The 22,870-nt window shown below is 36.4% G+C and overlaps 2 protein-coding genes across 3 annotated transcripts in view; one reads left to right on the top strand and one right to left on the bottom strand.

Moving 5' to 3' along the window:
• The first annotated feature begins 7,519 nt into the window (after positions 1-7,519).
• LOC139687997 (uncharacterized) lies at positions 7,520-12,527 on the top strand. The gene is made up of 4 exons (XM_071585388.1): positions 7,520-8,003; positions 8,101-8,350; positions 11,199-11,396; positions 12,189-12,527. The coding sequence occupies exons 1-4, from the start codon at positions 7,912-7,914 to the stop codon at positions 12,525-12,527; spliced, it is 879 nt and encodes a 292-aa protein (XP_071441489.1). The 5' UTR covers positions 7,520-7,911.
• Positions 12,134-22,870, bottom strand: part of LOC139687996 (sialin-like) — a 27,671-nt gene continuing 16,934 nt past the window's right edge. For both annotated transcript variants that reach the window (XM_071585386.1, XM_071585387.1), the window contains exons 6-10: positions 20,219-20,368; positions 18,540-18,669; positions 16,493-16,648; positions 13,994-14,079; positions 12,134-12,911 (exon numbers count right to left, since the gene is read on the bottom strand). In XM_071585386.1, coding sequence (XP_071441487.1) covers positions 12,723-12,911; positions 13,994-14,079; positions 16,493-16,648; positions 18,540-18,669; positions 20,219-20,368 — 711 coding nt within the window. In that variant the 3' untranslated portion in view covers positions 12,134-12,722. The remainder of the gene's footprint in view (positions 12,912-13,993; positions 14,080-16,492; positions 16,649-18,539; positions 18,670-20,218; positions 20,369-22,870) is intronic.

Here is a 22,870-nt window from a genome sequence, read left to right as displayed (position 1 = left end):
CAGTTGTCCATCAATCAAGCCACTATATTTTGTGTAAGAACAGGAAATAGTTGCTAGGTGCAAGGTCAGAACTGTAGGGTGGGTGATAAAACATAAAATATTCTTTGCTGTTTTTGTTTGTCAGTAAGCAATGTCAGTAGCCACCTTGCAAACAATTTGTGATATCCGAGGTTTTCTTTTATGTTTGTGTAAATAGTGGTGTGTCCAACAAGAAAAAATTTATTAGCCAGAGCACTAATCGTCTATCGTTGTTCAGATGGTAGGTCTTGGTCCGCAGTTTGAGCGATTTCATCAGTCTGGATTCTGGGCCTGCCACTTCACTTTGCATCATTTTCAGAAACACAACATTATTTTCTTATCTTTCCTTCACCCATTACTGTAAGTCCATAAACTAGGCACATCTCCCGATGAATTTGGGCTGCTGATGATCCTTTTGCACACAGCAATTGAATTACAGCAAGCACCTGACAACTGATGGAGGCAGTGATGTTTGCAGACATTTTTATCTGTATTCACCGACAAGCAGATGACTACTGAATCAAAGCAATAACTTCAGTAACTTTAGAAACAATCAATAGATGCCCCTGCATGCACACAGCTTTGTTCAAACCTGCCAATATTTAAATATAAGAAAACCCCTTATTTTTGGAATATGATTCATATGTTGCCTTAATAAAAGTGTTGTTTAGCCATTGATAGGAATGGGAAAATATCACAAGTTAAATTTATTATTAATGCTGCATGTAATAAGGTATAAAAATCTATTAAAAGCGAGTAGTTAATAGGAAAAATTAAATTAGAATGTCATTGCATAAAACTATTAAAACTATAAATTTGCACACTTTTTTCACTACTCAGCTCAAACACTACTGCTAAGTCTACATTTAAATCTTTAACTTGTATATAAAACTTAATCTAAGCTTTGTATATACTTTTTAGTTTCATTAATGCAGAAGGAGTGGATATTAAGTGCAGGTGAATACACAATCACAAAGACTCAATTTATTAGGTAATACACAATCACATTGTTTTTTATCTAATAACACCTCTGAACATTAGGAAGGCTTTTCAGTGTAATAAGCTATGCAAAATACAGGGTTCACTATCAAAGTAATGCACATTCTCTGGGAAATATAGATGTATTGATCGTACTTGTACAAATGCTTAAAATTCTTCAATATACTCTCCCCGTGCATCAATACACTTGTGGAGACATGTCTACCACACCTGGAAGGCACCCTGAAACTCCTCTACGGGAATGTCTCTCAGGAACATGCTTTTGGATGTTTCCTTTGGTCTCCTATTGCTTTTCTTTCAGCTCTCCCTTCAGTCAGGGGAAAAAAAGTTGCACAGAGCCAAGTCAGGACTGTAAGGGGGCTGGGGGACAACCTGTGCTCTGGGCCATGAAGTTGGTAACAATGAAGGATGTATGGCTGGGTGCTCCAATGTTACACAGTCGAAAAACGCACTTCACGCGGAGACACATCTTTACACTCAGACTGCTCTGAGCAAACTGGTGACCACCTGCGTTGAAAGGGCTGACCCTCCACCACATTTCCCAACCAGTTTTACGCGCATCCATGGATAGTCACGTCACAATAAAATCATGCAATACTTTCATAATGGACCATATGTATCATTGCATAACAATGTAAATGATGTTTAGCTACTAGTTGGCCCTCTTAAAAATCTCTTGCATTAATATGTAGAGAGTTGTTCATCACTTCCTCCAAATTAATGAAATTACTAAATAATCCTTAAGCCTACTCATATTATGTGAAAAGTTGAAAAACTTATTTTTTCTCATGTCAATCTTTAATTTTCTGGTAGAAGCAGCCTCCAGTGTGAATTTTTGTTACCAATCAATACTTCTTGTCACATACATGAACTCTGTAACAGCTCTCAGTTACTCCAATGATTAATTGTTGCATGCCATTTTGTAAGTTTATTTTTTGATTATGAAGATACAAGAGCATAAATTTAATCAACTTATCGTAATTGTAAAGTAATAGCATGCAGCTTTGAATAGCAGTGAATCATTAAAAATCATCATATGAGGGCTGTCTAGAAAGTTAACCTCTGTTATGCTATAAAATATACTCTGGAATAGATAAAGAAAATTTATTATTTTCATCTCAAAACTAAATATCACTACTATTTTATACATGTTCACCTAACAGATTTAAACATTTATCATATCTCTGGACTAGTTTTCAAATTCCTTCAGCATAAAATTCTGTTGCCTGTTGCCTGATCACAACTATTTTATACATGTTCACCTAACAGATTTAAACATTTATCATATCTCTGGACTAGTTTTCAAATTCCTTCAGCATAAAATTCTGTTGCCTGAGGTAATAGCTAACCAACAGCATCTTGAAGTTCCTCGTCAAGACGAGCACAAAACATGTAGTAGCCTAAATTTGCAGTTTTGTTTCCATGTAACAAGAGTGATAGAAATCTGTGGAAAACTCTCGAAAGATGTCGGGTATTGTAAAATACCGGTTTTCCCGAACTTTTCGTCAATTTTCAGGTGCAGATCATTGTTCACCACAGATGGGCGGCTATTTTTGTCGTCATCATGGGCATTTATGTTCACTCTTATATACACCTTGATCAAAAAGTTCCCGGAATAACCACCGTGTGGCGCTCCCATCGTTCCGATTTGAGTTCTGTTTTTTTTGTTAAATTGGTACATCTGTTGTTGATATTCCCTTTAAATCTTAGTGTCATAACTTGACATTTGCAAAAGTTACGTAGCCAAGAGTACATCTATCTCTGTGTGTGTTGGCGATTTTTTACAATTGCAGAAATGGATTTAAATTTGCAACAACGAACTTGTATTAAATTTTGCGTAAAAAACGGATTTAGTGGCGCACGGACGTTGGAAATGTTGGAAAAGTGTTTCGGCAACGATTCTCTAAAAAAACGGTCGTTTACCAGTGGCACGAGCGGTTCAGAAGTGGTCGTGAGTCAATCGAAGATGATGAACGCAGTGGCAGACCATCGACATCGAAAGTCGGTGAAAATATTGATAAAGTAAAAGAAATGTTGGTCAATAACCGCAAATTAATCATCAGAGAAATAGCGGAGGACTTGAACATTGCCTATGGATCCGCCCAAGACATTGTGGTTAATGATTTGGGTTTCCGTCGTGTAGCAGCAAAGTTGGTGCCAAAAGACCTCAATTTCATGCAAAAAAGAGACCGTGTTGACGTCGCAAAAGACATGATTTGCGAGGCTGAATCCGATCCCACATTCATCAAAAGGATCATTACTGGAGACGAGACGTGGGTTTATGAGTACGACACGCAATCCAGACATCAGGCAAGTGAATGGCGTTCACCAAATGAGCCGAGACCAAAAAAACCACGTCGTTTTCAGTCAAAAAAGAAGGCAATGCTGACGGTTTTCATGGATTACAACGGTGTAGTGCATCATGAATTTTTGCCAGAAGGCCAGACAGTAAACAAAGAGTATTATTTGGGCGTTATGAGACGTTTGCGTGAAGCAATTCGCCGAAAGAGACCAGAAATGTGGGCAGAAAACTCGTGGATTTTGCACCATGATAACGCACCGTCGCACAGTGCTATCATTATTCGTAATTTTTTGACGAAAAATGCAACAAATACCATCCAACAGCCACCGAATTCACCTGATTTGGCTCCCTGTGACTTCTTTCTGTTCAATCGAGTTAAAAAACCATTACGGGGAACGCGTTTTAGCAGCCGAGAGGAAGTAATGGAAAAATCGCAGGAAGCACTGATGGACATACCGAAAACCGAATATAAAAAATGTTTCGAGGATTGGATCAAGCGCTGGCATAAGTGTGTTGCAGTCGATGGGGATTACTTTGAAGGGGACAATATAGATTTAGATGAATAAACTTGTATTTTTAATTTTCTGAATAAATTCCGGGAAATTTTTGATCAAGGTAGTATGAACAACAACACAGAGACACAACTCTTGTTACTCATCACACTTGGTCCGTACAGAGCATAAATTTCCTGATGAATGTCAGCAGCTTTGAAGTTTTTAATCAGGAGAAACCTAATCCCTGAACAAACTTCAGATATGACTGGAATTTCAATTGTATTGTTCATTTAACTTGCTGCTGTAAACAAATGATAAGCGGTGCAACCTTCCAACCTCTGCAGCTCAAGGCATACTGACCTACTGTGTGCGTCAAGATGGTGGACATTTGGCTCTTTCCACTAATTATCTTAAAATTTATGAAAAATTATGGATAAAACTGCATTTACAATTGATTGTGCAAGAAACAAGAGGACAGTCATTGACTTTGGGAATATCATCTGCCTATATCCATGATAACCATATTAGCTCCCTCAGAGGTTGCCGCATCAGTGCCCATGGTCTCTGGTGGAATTAAAGAGCCTATAATCCCAGACTTATTACAGGGATAATTGATAAAATTGGTTCTGTACTTGAGTCAAACCAGTTACTCCATTTTTAATTTCAGTGATAGTGTGATGGCTAGGAGTGCCTTTATGATCTGGAATTCAATTAAATTTGTTTTCTATGGTTTGTCATGGCCCTGTATAACCTATTGTATATATTAAATTGAACTGCAGGGAATGCCATTGCAGTCATTTTAGCAGTGTCAACCCATGCTTTGTAGGCAAATGCAGGAATCTCACAGTGGTAAAAAATCTTATATTTTTTACCCTGAAATTCCCTAATTTATGTAACTATATTCCATGTATGGTTCTGTGATGGAAAATTTTAGGGCTACCTGACTCTGGTGAAAAATTATAATTGAATGCTCTTTATGTTTTCTTACATTTGATCGACTAGGTGCTTCTTGTGTAAAAAAAATGCCTTAGCTCTATCCAAATGAATTCCATTGTTTTAGAATGAACTTAGTGGAAATCCATGTTAAATGGCTGACTTATATTTTGTATTTTTCAAACCATATTATTCTTAGTATCGAAAATAAAATTTTATTAAAATTAGCAAGTGCAGTTCGGTCATGTGCATCTTTTCATCAGATTTTTCAGGGTCAAATCATCAAGCATGTGATAGGTTTGGCACCAAACCTTAAGCATAGAATTGGAGAATTAGGACCAAGAATAATTGAAAGCAGTTACTACCTTTTATCAGTTGGATTGCCTCCTTCATTTTAATGGTATCCATCAATTTTTACATGCTTATGCATTACTGTTTAAGAAACCAACCCCCATGCTAGTAAAGAATATCCCACCTAGTACGCAATTATCATTGTTTGTGGGTAAGTAAAAATTGGAAAGTCAATTATCACCATCAACATCACCATTAATTATCGCCATTAACAGAGTTAAATAATAATTTGAGACGGGTAACAAATAAAGCGGAAGAAGCATGGTGGAAGATGCAGTGCAAGGATATGGAAAGTTTGCAGTGGGAGGGTGAAATTAGTGCACTTTACAAGAAGGTTAAAAAACTCTTAGGAAGTAAAAAAGTAAGATTGGTGTTAACAGTGGTTAAGATAATAGTTTTAACAGAATAAATCCAAAAGAGATAGAAGGAATATATGTAAGAACTGTATGGTAAAGAACTTGAGGCCAGCAAACTTAGACTTAAAGAATATGATGTAGATGAAGATAGCTTGGGTCCAGACATACAAGGCGATGAGATAGAAAGGACATTAAGGGAGATGAAACAAAATAAGGCCGTGAGAGATGGATAACATTCATGCGGAACTACTAGAAAGTTTAGTAAAATGTGGGAGGAAGAGGCTATATGGGCTGATTCGCATTATCTATGAGGAAGGAATCTGGCCAGAAGATTTTGTGAGATCACTGTTAGTTCCAATTCTGAAGAAGGTAAAGGCTGCATCATGTGACGACAACAGGACAATAAGTTTGATACCCCACGCAGCTAAAGTTGTACTCAGGATCATAAACAAAAGGATAGAGAGTAGGGCAAATGTTTACTTAGGGGATGATCAGTTTGGGTTTAGGAAGGGGAGAGGTACGCGTGATGCAATTGCAGTAATGAGATTATTAATCGAGAGGAATATAGAACACGACCAGGAGGTATTTGCCTGTTTAGTAGATTTCGAAAAAGCATTTGATAGAGTGATTTGGGAAAAACTAATGAGTATATTGAAGAAAATAGGAATAGATTGGAGGGAAAGGAGGCTAATCCGCAACCTGTACATGTCCCAGACTGCTCAGGTGCGGGTGGGGAACGGGGAGTATGGATGGGCAGTGTTAGGAAGAGGTGTAATGCAGGGTTGCCCATTATCACCATTGCTGTTCAACCTGTATGAAGAGTAAAGATTAAAGAGGCATGGGAAGAAGTGTAGGTAGGAATGAAAGTCGGCTGTGAATTCGTAAAATTAGTTGGGTTTGCTGACAACCAAGCTTTAGTTTGTCAGTGAGCCAAGGGGCTGAAAGCATTGCTGAGTGAATTGGAAATTCAGAGCAACAGATATGGGATGAGAATCAATATTATTGAAACAAACGTTATGCGATTTTCCAGAAAGAGGAAGGCTAATCTTTACATTAAAATAGGAGGGCAAAAACTAGAGCAGGTGAAACAGTTTACGTATCTCAGAGATATTTTGGACCCAAATGATTTAAGTGGTAGGGACGTAAGGAGAGAATTTGCACTGGTCAAAGAGGAGGGAGTTGATGACAGGGACGTTGAGTTAGGATGCTAGGAAGAGGCTATGATGTTTTTAGGTTAAAACTTTTGTAAGGAGCCTAGTTATATACGGCGCGGTAACATGGTCACTGAAGCAGTGGATTGGAGGCTTTTGAAAGGTGGGTGTGGAGTAGGATGGAAGTGAAAAGGGAAACAAATGAGGCAGTGCTGGGTATGTTTGGAGAGGAGGGGACTTTTGGGGGAAGCCATAAGGAGATAGGAAAATTGGATGAAAAGCAGTAAGATTTTAAAGACTATCATAGGGGAGAATGCTAGGCAACCGAGGAAAGGGCAGGAACAGGATAGGGATGTTGGACGGGAGGAAGGAAGTGCACAGAGATGACGAGGGACTTCTTGAAGAGTAGGATGTTGGGTTGTCATTTCAACGTTTAAAATCCGTAGAGGTGCCCTAACGTAATGCCAAGAATATATTAGGTCCACAAATATGTGGAGCGCACAGGTTCTAAGGTGCAGTGTCCAAGTATCGAGTCTCAATGAAGTATGGTAACTTCGAGAAATCCTTCTGGCCCTGGTACTTAATGCGCGATAATTTTGACCAAACTTAGTGAAATCGAATTTCGAGGAACTTGAGTAATCGCGTTCTTCAAAGACGTGTCGTGACTTGTGCTCTCCGCAATACATTTCGTTTATATTTCGCGTAAATGGCTACGTCCAAACTGGTTAAGAATTAGGGGGCGGGCTATCAAGTGCCTACCTGTTAATTTATGAAATTATTGCCTTAAAGAAAGTTAGCTCGAGTTTGGAACCTCTACGCAGTAGTACTGTGAACTAAGTCGCTAAGGGTAAGGAAAAAACAGTTGATGATCGAATTTACATATTTTGAATGATGGAGAGAGTTTCTCATTTGTTATTTTCTAAATTAGGCAATGTTTTGTTTACTGTACACCGATGATGATACCTATTCCTGATCAATATTGTTTTTATTGTCTTATTCTAAGAGTCCTAATTAGCTGATGTTTTTAAAATTGTGATTCAGAAGCTAATTGCGTCTAGAGAATAAGAATGAAAAAACTGAAGCCTCGGCATCAAGTGAATTTGAAGACGTTCCATCGTTGATATTCTATCTTGATTCATGTGCTGTTTTAAATTAGTTACGTGCGATGGTTGCACGGTATTAAAGTTACTTCTGTTTTGGCTGAGTGCATAAGTAACTGTCTTGGGGTAAATGTTCGCCTATAACTGTAATTCTTGACTAGTTTGAACGCCGAGTTAATTCATTGTATACCAACGGAGGTAAAAACCATGGAATCTGCCCAAATAGAATTTTTATGGAAGGCCATGGCATTATTACCAGGGAATCAGGAAGCATGCAATGTTTTACGTTGTCACTTCATGTAAGTGGTTACAAAAACTTTCTACGATTCTGAAGGTTAAGGATCGGTATCGACTTATACAAATGCAATATTTTTTTAATTATTTAAATGACATCAGGTCTGCCTGCAGAAGTTTGGATGGCGTAGGTGATGCCAAATTACCCACGAAGTATACCCAAAAGTCTGCTATGTGTCAATATTGTTCCAATATGTGGAAAAATGGGAAGTGTTCAACTAAAGTGGTACCAGAAAGAAAGCGGCCAGCATCCATAAGGAAAATTATTTCGAGGTACAATAAAGACCCCAGCTGCCTTAGGAAGTTTGAAGTGGGTTTAGCAAAGAAGTACGCCCGGAGGAAAAATACGTTAGTAAGTGTGCTAGCTGTACCAACGAAGCTGACTTTTTCATTAGTTTCTTCTTACCTTAACAACGACTGCCAAGGTTTCATAACGGCAGCTTTTCCAGTTCATTCCCTTCTTTTATTTAGTTGCTATGAAAATATATCGTTTGGAGTCAATCCTTTGTTCTTTCCATTGTGATCATGTTCTCGTTATATTCTTGTAGAAATTGGTCCATTGCATTCAGAGATGCCTCCTGGTCTTCTCTTTGTTATTGGAATAATGCCTATAAAAATATACTCCCACAACATATTATTGTATGCCAGTGAAACTTGGGTTTGCCAGGACAAGCATAATGCCAAATAAATGCGTTGTGATCGGGATATCCGAGAATTTGGGGAAAAAAGTGTTGGAGTAAGTTTAATGCATGGGTTATGAAAGAATGTGGGTTGAATTCACCTGCAATAGAGAAGTGTGATGTGCTTGTTTGGTCGTGCTGATAGAATGGATAAGAGTTGAATAACCAAACATACGTTAGAGTAAGTTGAATGGCTTGAGAAGGAGTAGACTAAGAAAGTCATGGTTGAATGTGGTTGAAACATAAGTCAGTTGAACTATGACAGCCATGACCCTGATAGTAGTAATAGTATCATCATTACAGTAAGAGACTCAAAGAAAAACAGTCCACCTGGAGTAGGCAAAATCAACAGCGAAGTTGTCATGTATATGCACATTAACTTTTTAAAGCCATTCCTTTCAGGTTTGGCACAGTCTAAGTAGTTCTGATTAATTTTTGTTGAAGGAGTTACTCTGATTACATGCATACTCCGTTGTTCATGCTATTTCATTATTATTTACCATGAGATTCTTTTCAATTACATTCCTCCAATCCTGTCTTGGCGCCTTCCTTCATATTTAACTAATCACTCTAATCTCACTGATTTCTGTGGTAATTTGTCTCTCACCCATTCTCTCGACATGACCAAATCCGAGTTGAGGACTTCTTTTAAACTAGTCTTGTTACCTGTCAATCCAATCCACTTTCTTTCATAACGCACTCATCTCAACAACTCTTATTTTTACCTGAAGTACCCCATACCCATCGTATCAATTGAACATTTATGCTTCTCAGGTTCCCAAGTTCCCTTTCATGTGGGAAATATTTTTAAAAATCTCATACCACTTGTAATTACTTTTGCCATATATAAAAATATCTTGATATACTCCACATATCACCTATAACCAGTGGTCTCAACCCAGGAGGGGAGGTGGGCCTCCAAATAGCCCTAACAATTTTTCAAAGGCATCCCTTTTAACACCAACCCAAATCATTCATGTCTCCTTATGTGTCCGATTATTTTCCCTCTAGAGGTACACTAATTCATAACCTCAATAAATGAAGCTGGTATGTACTTTATGTGCTCTAACAATTTGGTTGAAATAAAATCTTTAGAAATGTATATAATTGAATCCAGGAATTATCATCCATTTCGAGTGTTGAGTAATCATTCTGGCATTATTTGTAGTAAATTATTTAAGGGCATCCAGCTATGTTTATTAGATACCCACTAAATTGTGCATCTACTTTAACATCTGATATACTTATTGGATACCCATATAGCACACACTGTGTAATATAAAACAGTTGTGTCTGGCAAAATATTGTGCAGCAGTACTCAAAATGGCTGAACTAGAGCACTTTTTAGCCATAAAATAACTACATGATCAATTATGATGGCTTAACTTTTAATGATAATGTTCACTGGCGCTCCATTGGTGATATTCAGTCATTGTCATTTTTTTCGGCATTTGTTATTATGTACGAGGGTCATCCGGAAAGTAGTACCCGTTCGTGAAATAAAGACACAAAAGTAAATATTAACAAACATAAAAAATTTTATTTGAAAGAGGATACTTTAAACTACTTCTCAACATAATCTCCAAGCAAATTAAGGCATTTGTCATAACGTGTGACAAGTTTCTGTATTCCTGCTGCATAGTCCTTCGCCGCCAGCTCATTGAGATACGCGAGGGACCCATCTTGCACAAATTTTTGCATAATGCAGATGGTGTTTAACAATTTCATGAACAATTGTTCGAGAAACATTGGGAAAATGCTCACAGATGTCATCAATTGTGACGCGCCGATCGTTCCTCACGAATTCGTCAACTGAGCTCACCAGTTGGTCTGTAATGACAGACGGTCTCCCCGAACGCTCATCGTCGTGTGTGTTCCCCCTCCCCATGTTGAAGTTGCGACACCACCGCCGAACAGACGACTCGTCCATTACATTGTCTCCATACACCTCCTTTAATTGGCGATGAATATCACATGGGCGAACGTTTCTTGCATTGAGGAATTTAATCACTGCCCTCACTTCACAACTGGCGGCGTTCTCAATTTTTTTAAACATTGTAAACAATCACAGAAACAACACAGGCAATGCTAGCGTCACGCAACTTGGCTCAGAGAAGGCAGACAAGCCACTGAAGCTATCTGACCTCGTCCAGCGGCTACTCGCGTCGTCAGCACTTCATGCGGCACGAACGGGTACTACTTTCCGGATGACCCTCGTATTTGAAATTCGTGATTAGCATTATCATTTTTTGGTGAAATCAACAATTTGATTATGAATGTAGGAGCTTACGCGGGGCTTAGTAAAAGAATTAAATAGTATGGGATAAAAATCAGGAATTCCCAGGGAGGATGATGTATCATTTTGTCTGACCTAGACAACAATTTTTTTAGTGGAAATGAGGATTCTGTACTATCCTTCTGCTATTTTCTTCAGGACAACCAGATAAAATATCTAAGTTCATTTCATCTATTCTTCTAAGCAATAGGAAAGTCTACATTTTGTAAATAATTCTTTTCAAGGTTGTAACATGTGGTATTTGCCACAAGGAAACAAAATTGGATCTTTTCAAGCCTGAAAAAAAGATCAAACCTGAGAATGAGTCTTACATGGAAGAACCACAAAGTGAAACAAAGAAGAAAAAGAAAAGGTGTTCTAGAGATCGCACGGCAGGTCTAATAATCCCACCTGATACCCAGAAAAAAGTAGACAAGATTAAGGTAATTTGGAATTCTAATTCATTCTTAAAAGATAATATCTTTATAATATAACTTTAACAATTATCATTATTTCATAAATAAGATTAGACACCATTGGAAAATGTTGTGAAATGTATCAAGTCCCAAGGCAACTTAGTGGAGACAAGACTTTCCATTCTAAAATTGTGTACATCAGAAAAACAATACCTAACATAAATCACAGATTTCATATGCTCTTTCCACTCCCCTTACCTATACCTCCACCTTCTTCAACAAATATATTAATTGCACCAAAATTTCCACTCTTGTCCACCAATGTTCCTCTCTGAACCCTCCCTGCAAAATAATTCCTCCTGCACAGCCAATGACCTTGGCTTCAAAATGTCACAAATTTTTCTTCAATGGCTAATCCTTTCCTCCCTGATGGCACAACCTATTATCTGTCTTCTGTAACACACTTCGCAGTGTCTATCCTGCCAGGTTTAAATTCATATTTATAAACCATGGATTTTGGGAAATAGGTTTTCTAGAACCAGGGTTTTAACACACGGTTTTTTCAACAGCGCCAATATGTAAACATAAGAATCTAGCCAATTGCCCTAATATGTATGTATTTGTTCAACTTATGTATATTATATAAAACTTATGTATGAGGCACTTGTCTTTTCTGCAGTGATGGGTCAGTTGTAACCAATTTTAGATTGGCCTGATTGGCTTATTTTTTAAACCATTTCACGAGTGTTGTTAAAAATATGAGATAGCGTTTCTTGGTAATTTTATTCATGTACTTTTTTACGCTCTACATTTTGACAGAAGGCAACTGGCTGCTTTAATTCTAATGAAAGTGACAGCAAGAATCCATCTGTTGGCCACACATCCTCTAAGAAAGCTGTTGAAAATCAGAAATCATGTGTAGCAAAAGAGTTTGTGAATTCCAAGTCAAAAAAGAAAAAAAAGGAAACGTTGAAAGATGCTAGTGAGCTGTTGAGTGTGAAGAACCACTACACACCGAAAATAATGAAAAATCGTGATGATTCATCTCGACAAAGTGCTATAACTAAGCTTGTGAAAAATAAAAAAATGGGTAATATGTTTTCATGTGCTAGCTCAAGTTCTGAGAGCCCATTATCTAAATTTTTAAGTAGTTTATGATTAAAACATGTTAACTTAATTGTTTAATGACAATAAGACTTTGAAAAATGTCAATGAAAGGTTTGAATCACAGCCTAAATGTTTTTTTTTGTAAGCACATTAATATATTTTTAATATTTGGTTTCGTAATATCATTCAGATTTTTTAAAAATTTCTTCTCATTATTTTTTCATGAAATCAAAACATTGTGTCCATTCAATATCCTTCAATGTCTTCGTTTGATTTTTCATCCGCAATTATGTTTATTGGGTGCATTTCCTTTATTTCCTTCCTTTCATTCCATGGCTGCACCTTAGCAGTGGCAAACAATAAATATGGTAAACTTGTGGTGATGTATATAGCAGCAGCTATCCAGAAAATTGAATGCCATCCATTTGGTGTACCCTGAAAATAAATTTTTTGTAAGAGTGCCATTAAAATTAAGACTATAGCTCTACCGGCTTCACCTGTGGGATAACTGCTGGAGGCTGTTAGATCATCGCTATAAATATTGTTTCAAAAAGTTATACCCTTAGATTGACATGTTTTCCTCTACTGATTATCTCTGTATTTGGGCATTGACACAAGAAAGGAGCTGCAAGAGTCTTTACGATTATTATTGGGTCATCTTTGAGAGTTAGGCCATTGTTTCATCATGAAATGTCAAGTTGTGGAATACTAACCAAAACATTGCTACAAGTTGATATTCCACTATTGAAATCAATATCATCATTGATAAATGAGGGTTGCCATAAATTATGTGATTAAATGATGGAATGGTGCCATGTATGCCAGCTCTCCAGTTGCTATCATAATGTCAAATTATTAATCAATTAGTTTTAAAAATCCTGAAAGGGTGTAAGATATTCTTCTTCATAATAATAATAAATTATGACAAAATAGAAGAGGCCAACAGTTAATAGGGTTTCAAAGTAACAAATGGCTTTTACTTAATAAACATGTATATACATTGGGATATCTTTCCAGAAGTCACCTTTCATTGGTGTGTTTTATAGAACACAAGAAATGTTGCTTTTCCATAATTCAGATCATTGGTTTTTTTCAGTTAAGGTGTAATAGATAATATTCTGTTTTGATTCAACCTTTCCAGGTAAGCTGTGTAATTGAAATGCCTTACTTTAAACAAACTAAGATTTAACCTTACCTCTAAAATAAAAAAGAGGTATCATCTCGAGAGGCGTGTTTGTGAAATAAACCTTTCAATGCAGGAATTTCACTGTAAATCATTCACTTTGGCCAGGAGTCAAACTCGGACCCCTATATCTCCCACTAAGTGCTTTGACATATTTAGTTATTAAGAGATGTGGGTTTGATTCCCTAAGAGAATGATTTTTATGCTGTGAAATCCATGCATTTTAGTTCACATCAGCAGATGTCTTTATCAAAAGAACCCGCCTGGCATTTCCCACAGTTCTTCAATTAATTCTTTCACTTAAAATGAATCCCAGAGTGCCATGTTTACTTACCTGTACGTATAGAAGGGCTCCAGCCACAGGAGTAGAGAAAAGTCCAGTGGATGCCCCAACTCCATTCATAATTCCTGTTAATGATCCTTAATAAGAGAAAAAAGTATGAATGAATGTATTTTTCCTGATTATGTATCTAAAGAAATACAATATCATTAGGTAGGTAGTCATGAAAAATTTTATTCTTGTTCTCTTGAATTTCTCTCAAGTGAAATCATCAGTTTTGTTAATATAAGTATATATTCTGTCAATTAGGGGTTGGGATTGACTAGACCACGACACTTGTTGCTCAATGTCCCGACATTATAGAGAGCTTAATGCCTTTAAAGCACCACACAAACTTGATTTATTTAGATTAATCTGAAATACAATTTTTTTGCCTTTGCATCGGACTTTTAATGATGATATGTAAGTATAGCAATAGACACAAGGACAAACAACCTAGTCCCAGGTGGGAATCAAATCCATGACTTCTGGGTTTGCAGATGGAGCGTCGCCACTAGGGCCAGTAAATGATGTTTGCCTTTAAATCATGTCATCCTTGAACTCTCTCCTTCTGCATACCATCAGTTTCACACAATCCCAAATAAGCACTTCCAGGGCCTTCCTACACACCCACCGCACCCATCTCATGTTCTTTCACAGAAATTAAGATGATCTGAAAACTTAGAAATTGCCCATTTTCATCTGATTTACATGAAAATGTATACGGTATGTTTTTAGGGGTATTTTAAATACACATGATATAAGAAGTAGGAGATTCGAAAGGTTAAATCAGAAATGTAACACAAGTATAGGTTTTAAACATTAAAATGTTTCAATATTTCATTTCCTGGCACTTAGATTTTTTAGGTGTCACTCCTTGGAAAATTCAGATGCTGGAACTAGAACACTAAGCAGACCATATCATCATCACATGCCAAAGTATCCATGCCTACAAGTATCATGGGCCAAATCAAGTATACTTGTTGATAAATGAACTGTAGGAACATGGTGGATATAGGAAAGACATCTTAAGTCAAATGTTCTGGTTGGCATCCCATTGTCTGCCTTTTATGATTGGGTACTACTGCATTTGGTGTTTTTCACTTCAGCAGCTCTCAATAACCCCACACCCAATGGGCCTCCATCGTTCATGATTTTTACTTAGGCAAAGGCAGGTTTGAAAACCAGTCATGGAGTCATATGAAGAAGAGCAGATATAAGTACTCATAATTTTTATTTCCTAAGCCCACTCTTGCTCATTTTATTTTCTTCTTGCATTGTTAACAATAATAGGCCATTCTGTTCTCATGTCACCCATTTCATTTTGTTTTAATTTAATTACTATTATCTAGACCATATATTGATCAGGTATCAAACTGATCCCCTGCTTAATCAGTTCTGCTGAAAAATGATTTTTTTTTTTCAAGTTTGCAAAAATTTCTTTTTAAAATGAAATGCGACCCATTTCCTTAGGGTGATTTAGGAAAGAGGGATCTACCTAAACACTAAACAGAGGAGGTAATTTTATCTCAAATGTGATATTTTAAATTGGAAATTGAGAAAAATTTTGGTTTATCATCGGCAACAGTAAGAATTGATTTGTATAATGGCACTGATATCTTTCATACACTCCTGATTGTACACCATATTGTAAGTGTTATTTCTAAACAAACGTCCTTTTGATGGGCAAAATCCATATGAGTTGGAACCCCTTGAATAATTTTTATTTTTCTGACCGACCATCTTATGGTCCATCACATGATATATTTTAATCCTTTGCCAAAAACACTTCCTCTTTTCCAGGGCTAATCACTTCAGCTGAGTTACTATTCCTGGCTACACTATTGCCACTGATCTTCGCCATTCATGTCACGCCTGTTTTGAGATCCCTTATACCATTGCTGTTGTCCTCGAAGCAGTAGTGTGCTTTCTGCATCATAGTTCCCATTAGTAAGGAGGTACATGTTCTTTGTGGTTCCCTTGTAGCATCAAGCCAATGTTGCAAGAGTGCTGTGAGAAACGCAGAGGGGGTAGAGTAATAGCCAGCCTTATGCAATTGGATTTCCCATTTTTGTTGGTCCAGTATTATAGTTTAACATAAGATGCCAGAGGAGTAAATCTTTGCGTAGAAGATCTGATGGACTTGATCTTGCAGCAAATTTTATGGCAACTCCATAACTTTTAAATCCAGTTGCATGTACACAAAAAAAGAGATTTAAGATTTAATCTTCAGATGCTACCACAGACAGATGAAGCGTTACTTTGGCTACAGAAAAAAGGCTCTCATTCAAAATAAGTCCTGAGAAAGGTGCTCCAATTTTTCAAATTTAACAATAAAAGAAAATTTAGGACACTGATGACTTGTTCTATCATTTAAAATACACAAGTTATTTTTTTTTAAAGAATCTGTCCCTAACTTGATGTTTACATACCTTTCAACCTATTGGTACAGCGTAGTGGTTATACAATTTCAAAATGATTTTTGGTTCATTTATATTCTTCTGTGTGGTTTACCTGCAAAGTTTGGTGCAACATCAAGGGGGTTCTGAAAATATCCACAGGAAAAGGCTCCTATCATGCTCACAGAGAATGTCAATATGGCAACTGACAGTGTAACATTGCATCCAGTTGTAGTGATGGCAATTAATCCAAGGGCAGGGAGGATGTGAGCTATAAAAAGAATTTTTTTCCAAGCATTCATTGGCTTTGTCACTTAAAGTAGAGCTCTTGTTATATTCAAATACACATACATAAATCCATCATATTCTAACATCCTCACAACCTTTAATCCTGTAAAGTTTGCAAAAATCATCTATTCTGGATGTACAGTAGAATCCTTTTAAATTCAATGGCTTTGTCATTAACATTAGTTTGACTTATAAACTAGATAGACTCAAGTTTGACTACAAACAGATAACTGTGAATTGATTTTCACACATAAACATGTGTAATGTGATAGAACCCAATTGAGAATTCAAAACTTGGTGATCGAATTCCGTTTCTTCTATCCACTCATTTCTGTGATGGTGATTGGGTCAGAACTGTTTCTCCTATATGAAACATATATTGTTTGGCTACTATTTACCCCAGCTTTATCCTTAGCAACTAGGCCAATTTTAATATCATTTCAGATAAACACAAACCCCAAGATGGCATTCGCATTTATTTTAAAGGTTTTTGTGAGTGTAATACATTACTCAGTCATAAGCCATCATTCTTTTGTGTGGCCAGTATGTGTTCTCCCTGCTATTCACTTTATGAAACACTTAGGGAATATTTATTAAGGGTTTTTCTTTCTCTTGGTAGACTTGGCATTTATTTTTTTGGCCATCTTTTTGGCTATTCTTTACATTCACAGCCCTATCAATGGATTAGAAAATAAGTGGGAATTCACTTGCTTTTTTGTCATGAATGCAAATTAACAATTTTACGAGGGTCATCCGGAAAGTAGTACCCGTTCGTGCCGCATGAAGTGCTGACGACGCGAGTAGCCGCTGGACGAGGTCAGATAGCTTCAGTGGCTTGTCTGCCTTCTCTGAGCCAAGTTGCGTGACGCTAGCATTGCCTGTGTTGTTTCTGTGATTGTTTACAATGTTTAAAAAAATTGAGAACGCCGCCAGTTGTGAAGTGAGGGCAGTGATTTAATTCCTCAATGCAAGAAACGTTCGCCCATGTGATATTCATCGCCAATTAAAGGAGGTGTATGGAGACAATATAATGGACGAGTCGTCTGTTCGGCGGTGGTGTCGCAACTTCAACATGGGGAGGGGGAACACACACGACGATGAGCGTTCGGAGAGACCGTCTGTCATTACAGACCAACTGGTGAGCTCAGTTGACGAATTCGTGAGGAACGATCGGCGCGTCACAATTGATGACATCTGTGAGCATTTTCCCAATTGTTCATGAAATTGTTAAACACCATCTGCATTATGCAAAAATTTGTGCAAGATGGGTCCCTCGCGTATCTCAATGAGCTGGCGGCGAAGGACTATGCAGCAGGAATACAGAAACTTGTCACACGTTATGACAAATGCCTTAATTTGCTTGGAGATTATGTTGAGAAGTAGTTTAAAGTATCCTCTTTCAAATAAAATTTTTTATGTTTGTTAATATTTACTTTTGTGTCTTTATTTCACGAACGGGTACTACTTTCCGGATGACCCTCGTAAGTATTCAAAATTATATACTTATTTTATCCATGTATATGAAATAAAACTAGTTTTTTCTCACTTTATTAGTCTGCATTTGATTTTTATGTAGGGTATTGTGGCAATACTAAGGCAGAAGACTAAAAATGAGAGAGAATGGGTATGTTTACTTTAAAAAAAAAAAATGATGCCTTTCAGAATCATTCTTCAATTTTTTGGTCATACCACAATTGAACAATATATTAATTCCTGTGCTCAGTAAATAATGTCACTTTCATGTGGTCAGGAAGGACAACCAAAATATTAAAAAAATTCAAGGTTAGGAAACTAATTTTTATGGCATTCTATTTTTTATTACCACCATTGGATAGAGTATTTACAAGCAAAGATATGAAATTTATGTTACTCACAAATTGTAATTGAAATTCTTCTAACCCAAATCACAGGGAATTTTTTTTCCAGAAGAACGTCCATCACTGAGCCATAAATCAGAGCAAAACCATATTGGCAGAGGAATGGTAGGCTTGAAAGAAAGCTGCTCTGTAAAAAAAATATGTACCTGTGGGATTATATAATCATTCACGTGGTATAAGGAAAAGGGATGGGAGCACATGTAAAATACAAACACAGGAGAGGTGGGGAATATGGAATCGAGCAGATCACAAGTGCAAAAATATTCCCGGCTCTAACCACTTGAGTTATCGAAGAAATGTAATGTATATTGAAATCTGCAGAGAGGTTTATTTAACCATGTGCCCAGATTATTTGACCAGGAGATGGCGTTTGGGAGCTGTTTCAACCACCAAAGGAGAAATCGACAAGAGGAAAGGGGCTAGTAAGGAAAGCAATCATACTATGTCATAAATGATAGGAACATTGAGTTTTATGGCATGTATTGCTAGGAGAAGAAGACAAGCTTCACTGGACAAATACACATTCAGATACAAAAACCCACTGCATGGCGAACAAATATTCATTCGCATGGGAATAGATACAAGGGATAGGAACACAAATAAAATACAGGAAATGTGGGGAAGGCGGAATCAAGTAGGATATATGCATACACATTAACATAGTATGTACCTTAATAATTGCTGCTTTATTCATTTTTATTGCATAGGAATTCAATGAGATAACTGACTATCCCTCTCCTTTGGCTTTCTGTAAACATCTGAAGCCAGGATTGTACATCATCTTAAAAAATCCCTTTATAAACCTTGTGTAAGGTAAAAAAATAATTATTGTGAAAGAAAAACCATTAATGGCCAGGCCGTTGGTGTGGTTTTTTGGTGACAGTTTAGGTATGCTCCATTTATGAAAAAGGGAAGAGAAATACTCTGAAAAAATGGGCATTTCCTTTTGATTATTTTTTATTCCTTAGTATTTAATCTATAGATTTAAACATTTTGCTTGCTGCAGTGCTATAATTAATCAATGGAAAAGGATGTCAAAAGCTACAATAATAACAACAAAAGAGGTTGACATATCCATCCATAGAAGAGATAATAATAATTCTTTTGAATAGAGTGGTTAATAGTAATAATTCACCTTTAAGACAAAATGGGAATCAATTACTTCTCTCCTCAATTAGATACCTACTTATTAAACAGTTGTCTTCAAAATTATTTCAATAAAATTTACAAGATAAACATTTTGATTATGAAATGGAAAAGTGAAAGTATATTTGTGTATTTCAGTAAATAATATAAAGGATTAAAAGTATTGCCCTTTTCAGCCAAATAAAAAAATATAACAACATATATTTCAGCTTAAAGAGCAATCATAACAGGAAAGATCTCTTGTCTTGGACCTGATGATGGCTCAGTGAGCTGCACTGGTCATTATAATTAATCTTTTATTTGGTGAAGAGTGCAAATTTTTTAACGTATTCCACTACATCAATCTTGAAACTTTCAATCTTAATCCAGTAACATCTGGTTACAGTGTATGATGCTTCCCAGTAATTTTTTGGGAACTACATGATTTATGATCTGGAGATATCAGGGAATAGTGAAATCAGAAATAATTGTCAACCCTAATTTTCAATCACAATAGTTTGAAAAACTGAAATATTTTAATGAAAACTTACCTGTGTTATATCAAAACCAAGTGCTGCTTGCATAAATTTAGGACCCAGAGTTAGAAGTGTATGGAATCCCCAATCATTACCTAAGGCTGGAATGCACCCAAGCCAAAATTGCATTGATGTCAAGGCTGCGCACCAAGGCATTGCTGTCTTCTGTAAAATAGAAATTATAATTGCTGTCACTTATCCATCTTCCATTATCAAATTTTTGTGTAAGCTAAGCGAGTTCACAACAGTTATGCTTTGCATTAAGTGTTTAATTAGTTGTTCCAATGGCCTTGTGAAAAAACAAAGACGTGATTTAGAAAAAAATACTAGGTGAACATGTTTATTTATGAATGTGTGTTCACCCAGCTACTCATTGGAAAAGCCATTCATTAACCATTTAATCTGAGTATCCCAGAGAGCTTTGGAAATTTCCACTGATCCATTCTCATTCCCTTTAAATGCATAAAGATGTTCATGTTGAATAAACTAGCAGATTTTTTTGTCCTAGCACATGTCCTCTTTTCCCTTGTATAATATTTTATATGAATGAACCAAAATATATATTTTTCAATTCTACAAGTCGCATCTCTTTTGTGTAGTATACACTTAGTCAATTTGAAATATTGCACGAGTTAACTCCATCATCCATACAGTAAAAAATACCGCATATTTTATGCAATTCGAAATACATTTAAATTCGCACAATGAAACGCAAATAATATTTTTGATGAATGATTTTGCTACAGATATAGTTTTAGTTCCGAAACCTCAGTTTTTAAATATGTCTGTTTTCATAATACTACGATAACCAATTATCAATTTCAAATGAAAGCTTATCCCTCAACCTCAAATCATACTTCGCGGCATGGAAAGATCGATTAGTTATCCGACGGTGATTGGACATTTCGAGATATTCGAGAGAACGCTTGCCTTCGAATTTCAAGAGATGCAAATCGTGGGATCATGAGAAAACTGTTATATAAATCTTATTAGTGTTTTACTTCCTCATATAACTTGATGGAACCTATTCTTAAAGGTATGAAGCTTATTATGAGCTCTCACTTGTTTGGTTAATAATAATAATAATAACGCATGTATTTGTCCAGAGATATGGTGCATATTCACACATGCTAAAATACAGGGCACGGCAGATATAAACTTCACAATTTAAAAAAAATACTATATATATATACACTGAAACCTACCAATATACTACTATATTAACAAAAGCATTTGTTTGGTCCGCATTGAATGTGTAGTGGCAATTCCAGAAATTCATTTACAGAATAGAATGTTATTTTTCAAAAGGTTGAACAGCTATTTCTTGAAAACGGGTGCTTTCTTTCCATCTTTGATTTCATGGGGAAGTTATTAAATAACCTGAAGCCCAATGCTTTGGGTCCAGAAGTGGTAATGTGTATTCTGACCAATGTTTGGCGTCGGTCATTGCAGGCTCTTGTATAGTTACTATGGTAATTGCAGTTTGACATGTATTGAGAAATATTACCCTTTGCATGCAAGATGATATTAAATATATACATGGAGGGTGATAAACCAAATCTTTTTAAATCATGGTGGGTGTATCACAGGGAGTATTGCTCACAACACCTATTATTCTCTTTTGGATTTTGAAGATTATGCCTACTTTGGGAGAACCCCAGAAGAGGATTCTAAAAGTAACATGAGAATAAAATTCACTATTATGTATGAATAGAAGGACCTCTGATTTACAGAATATCTGATATTTCTTACAAGGAAGTATAGTTCTACGTAATTTGGTAATGTGTTCCTCCCAAGACATGTTTCCATGCAAGACAACTCCCAGGAATTTGTTCCAGGGGATGCTTACACCTGCTGCAGCTACTGAGGTTGCAGGGAAAACTTTGTTTTTATTTGTGAAATAAATCAGTCTGGACTTTTTTTTTATTGGGTTTAAGGAATTTTACATCATGCATTGGAAAACTGTGCTACTTCAGCTATCTGTGCTATTTCTGTCAAACTGTCCACTGAAGAGGCTGACACAATAATATTTGTATCGCAAGCATACAATAATCGGTCTATTCCCTCAGAGGGCTAAAGCTTATCTGTTATCATTAATGTACATTAAAAATAAAATACAGCCAAGTACAGAAACCTGGGGAAAACCCAGTGTTACCTCCACGTGCTGATGCCATTCACTTAGATATGATTCAATCCATTTGGAGGATATACCTCTTAAACCATAACATTCAGTTTATACAAGAGTAGATTATGATTCATGCAATCAAAAGCTTTTGTGAAATCAAAAAATAATCTTTTAGTTTCAGTTATATCATCCAAACCAAAAAGTATTAGATTCACCATGTGATATGCAGCTGTTGTGGTGGACCTGGTTTTTCTAAATCCATGTTGAAAAGTGGAGAATAGGTATTGTGTTTTGAGATATGAGACTGGACGATGATAGAGAACTATTTCAAATGTTTTCCATACTGGTTCAGCAGGGATATTGGTCTATAAGAATTCATGGCCATTTCACAAACTTGGCCATGGTATATTAGCACTATTTTGGCTGATTTAAGAAGGCTTGGGAAAATTCCAATATTTAGGGACTCATGAATGAAAAGATTTTATTGATAATGTTAGTCAGTTCCATAGCTGACTAAGGGAAGAGATATAATGAATTGCATT

Source organism: Hetaerina americana, unplaced genomic scaffold, assembly GCF_022747635.1.
Source record: "Hetaerina americana unplaced genomic scaffold, ioHetAmer1.1.p SCAF_2, whole genome shotgun sequence".
Lineage (NCBI taxonomy): Eukaryota > Metazoa > Arthropoda > Insecta > Odonata > Calopterygidae > Hetaerina > Hetaerina americana.
The sequence above is the reverse complement of the archived record's forward strand: the minus strand, read 5'-3'. Positions and strand labels throughout refer to the sequence as shown.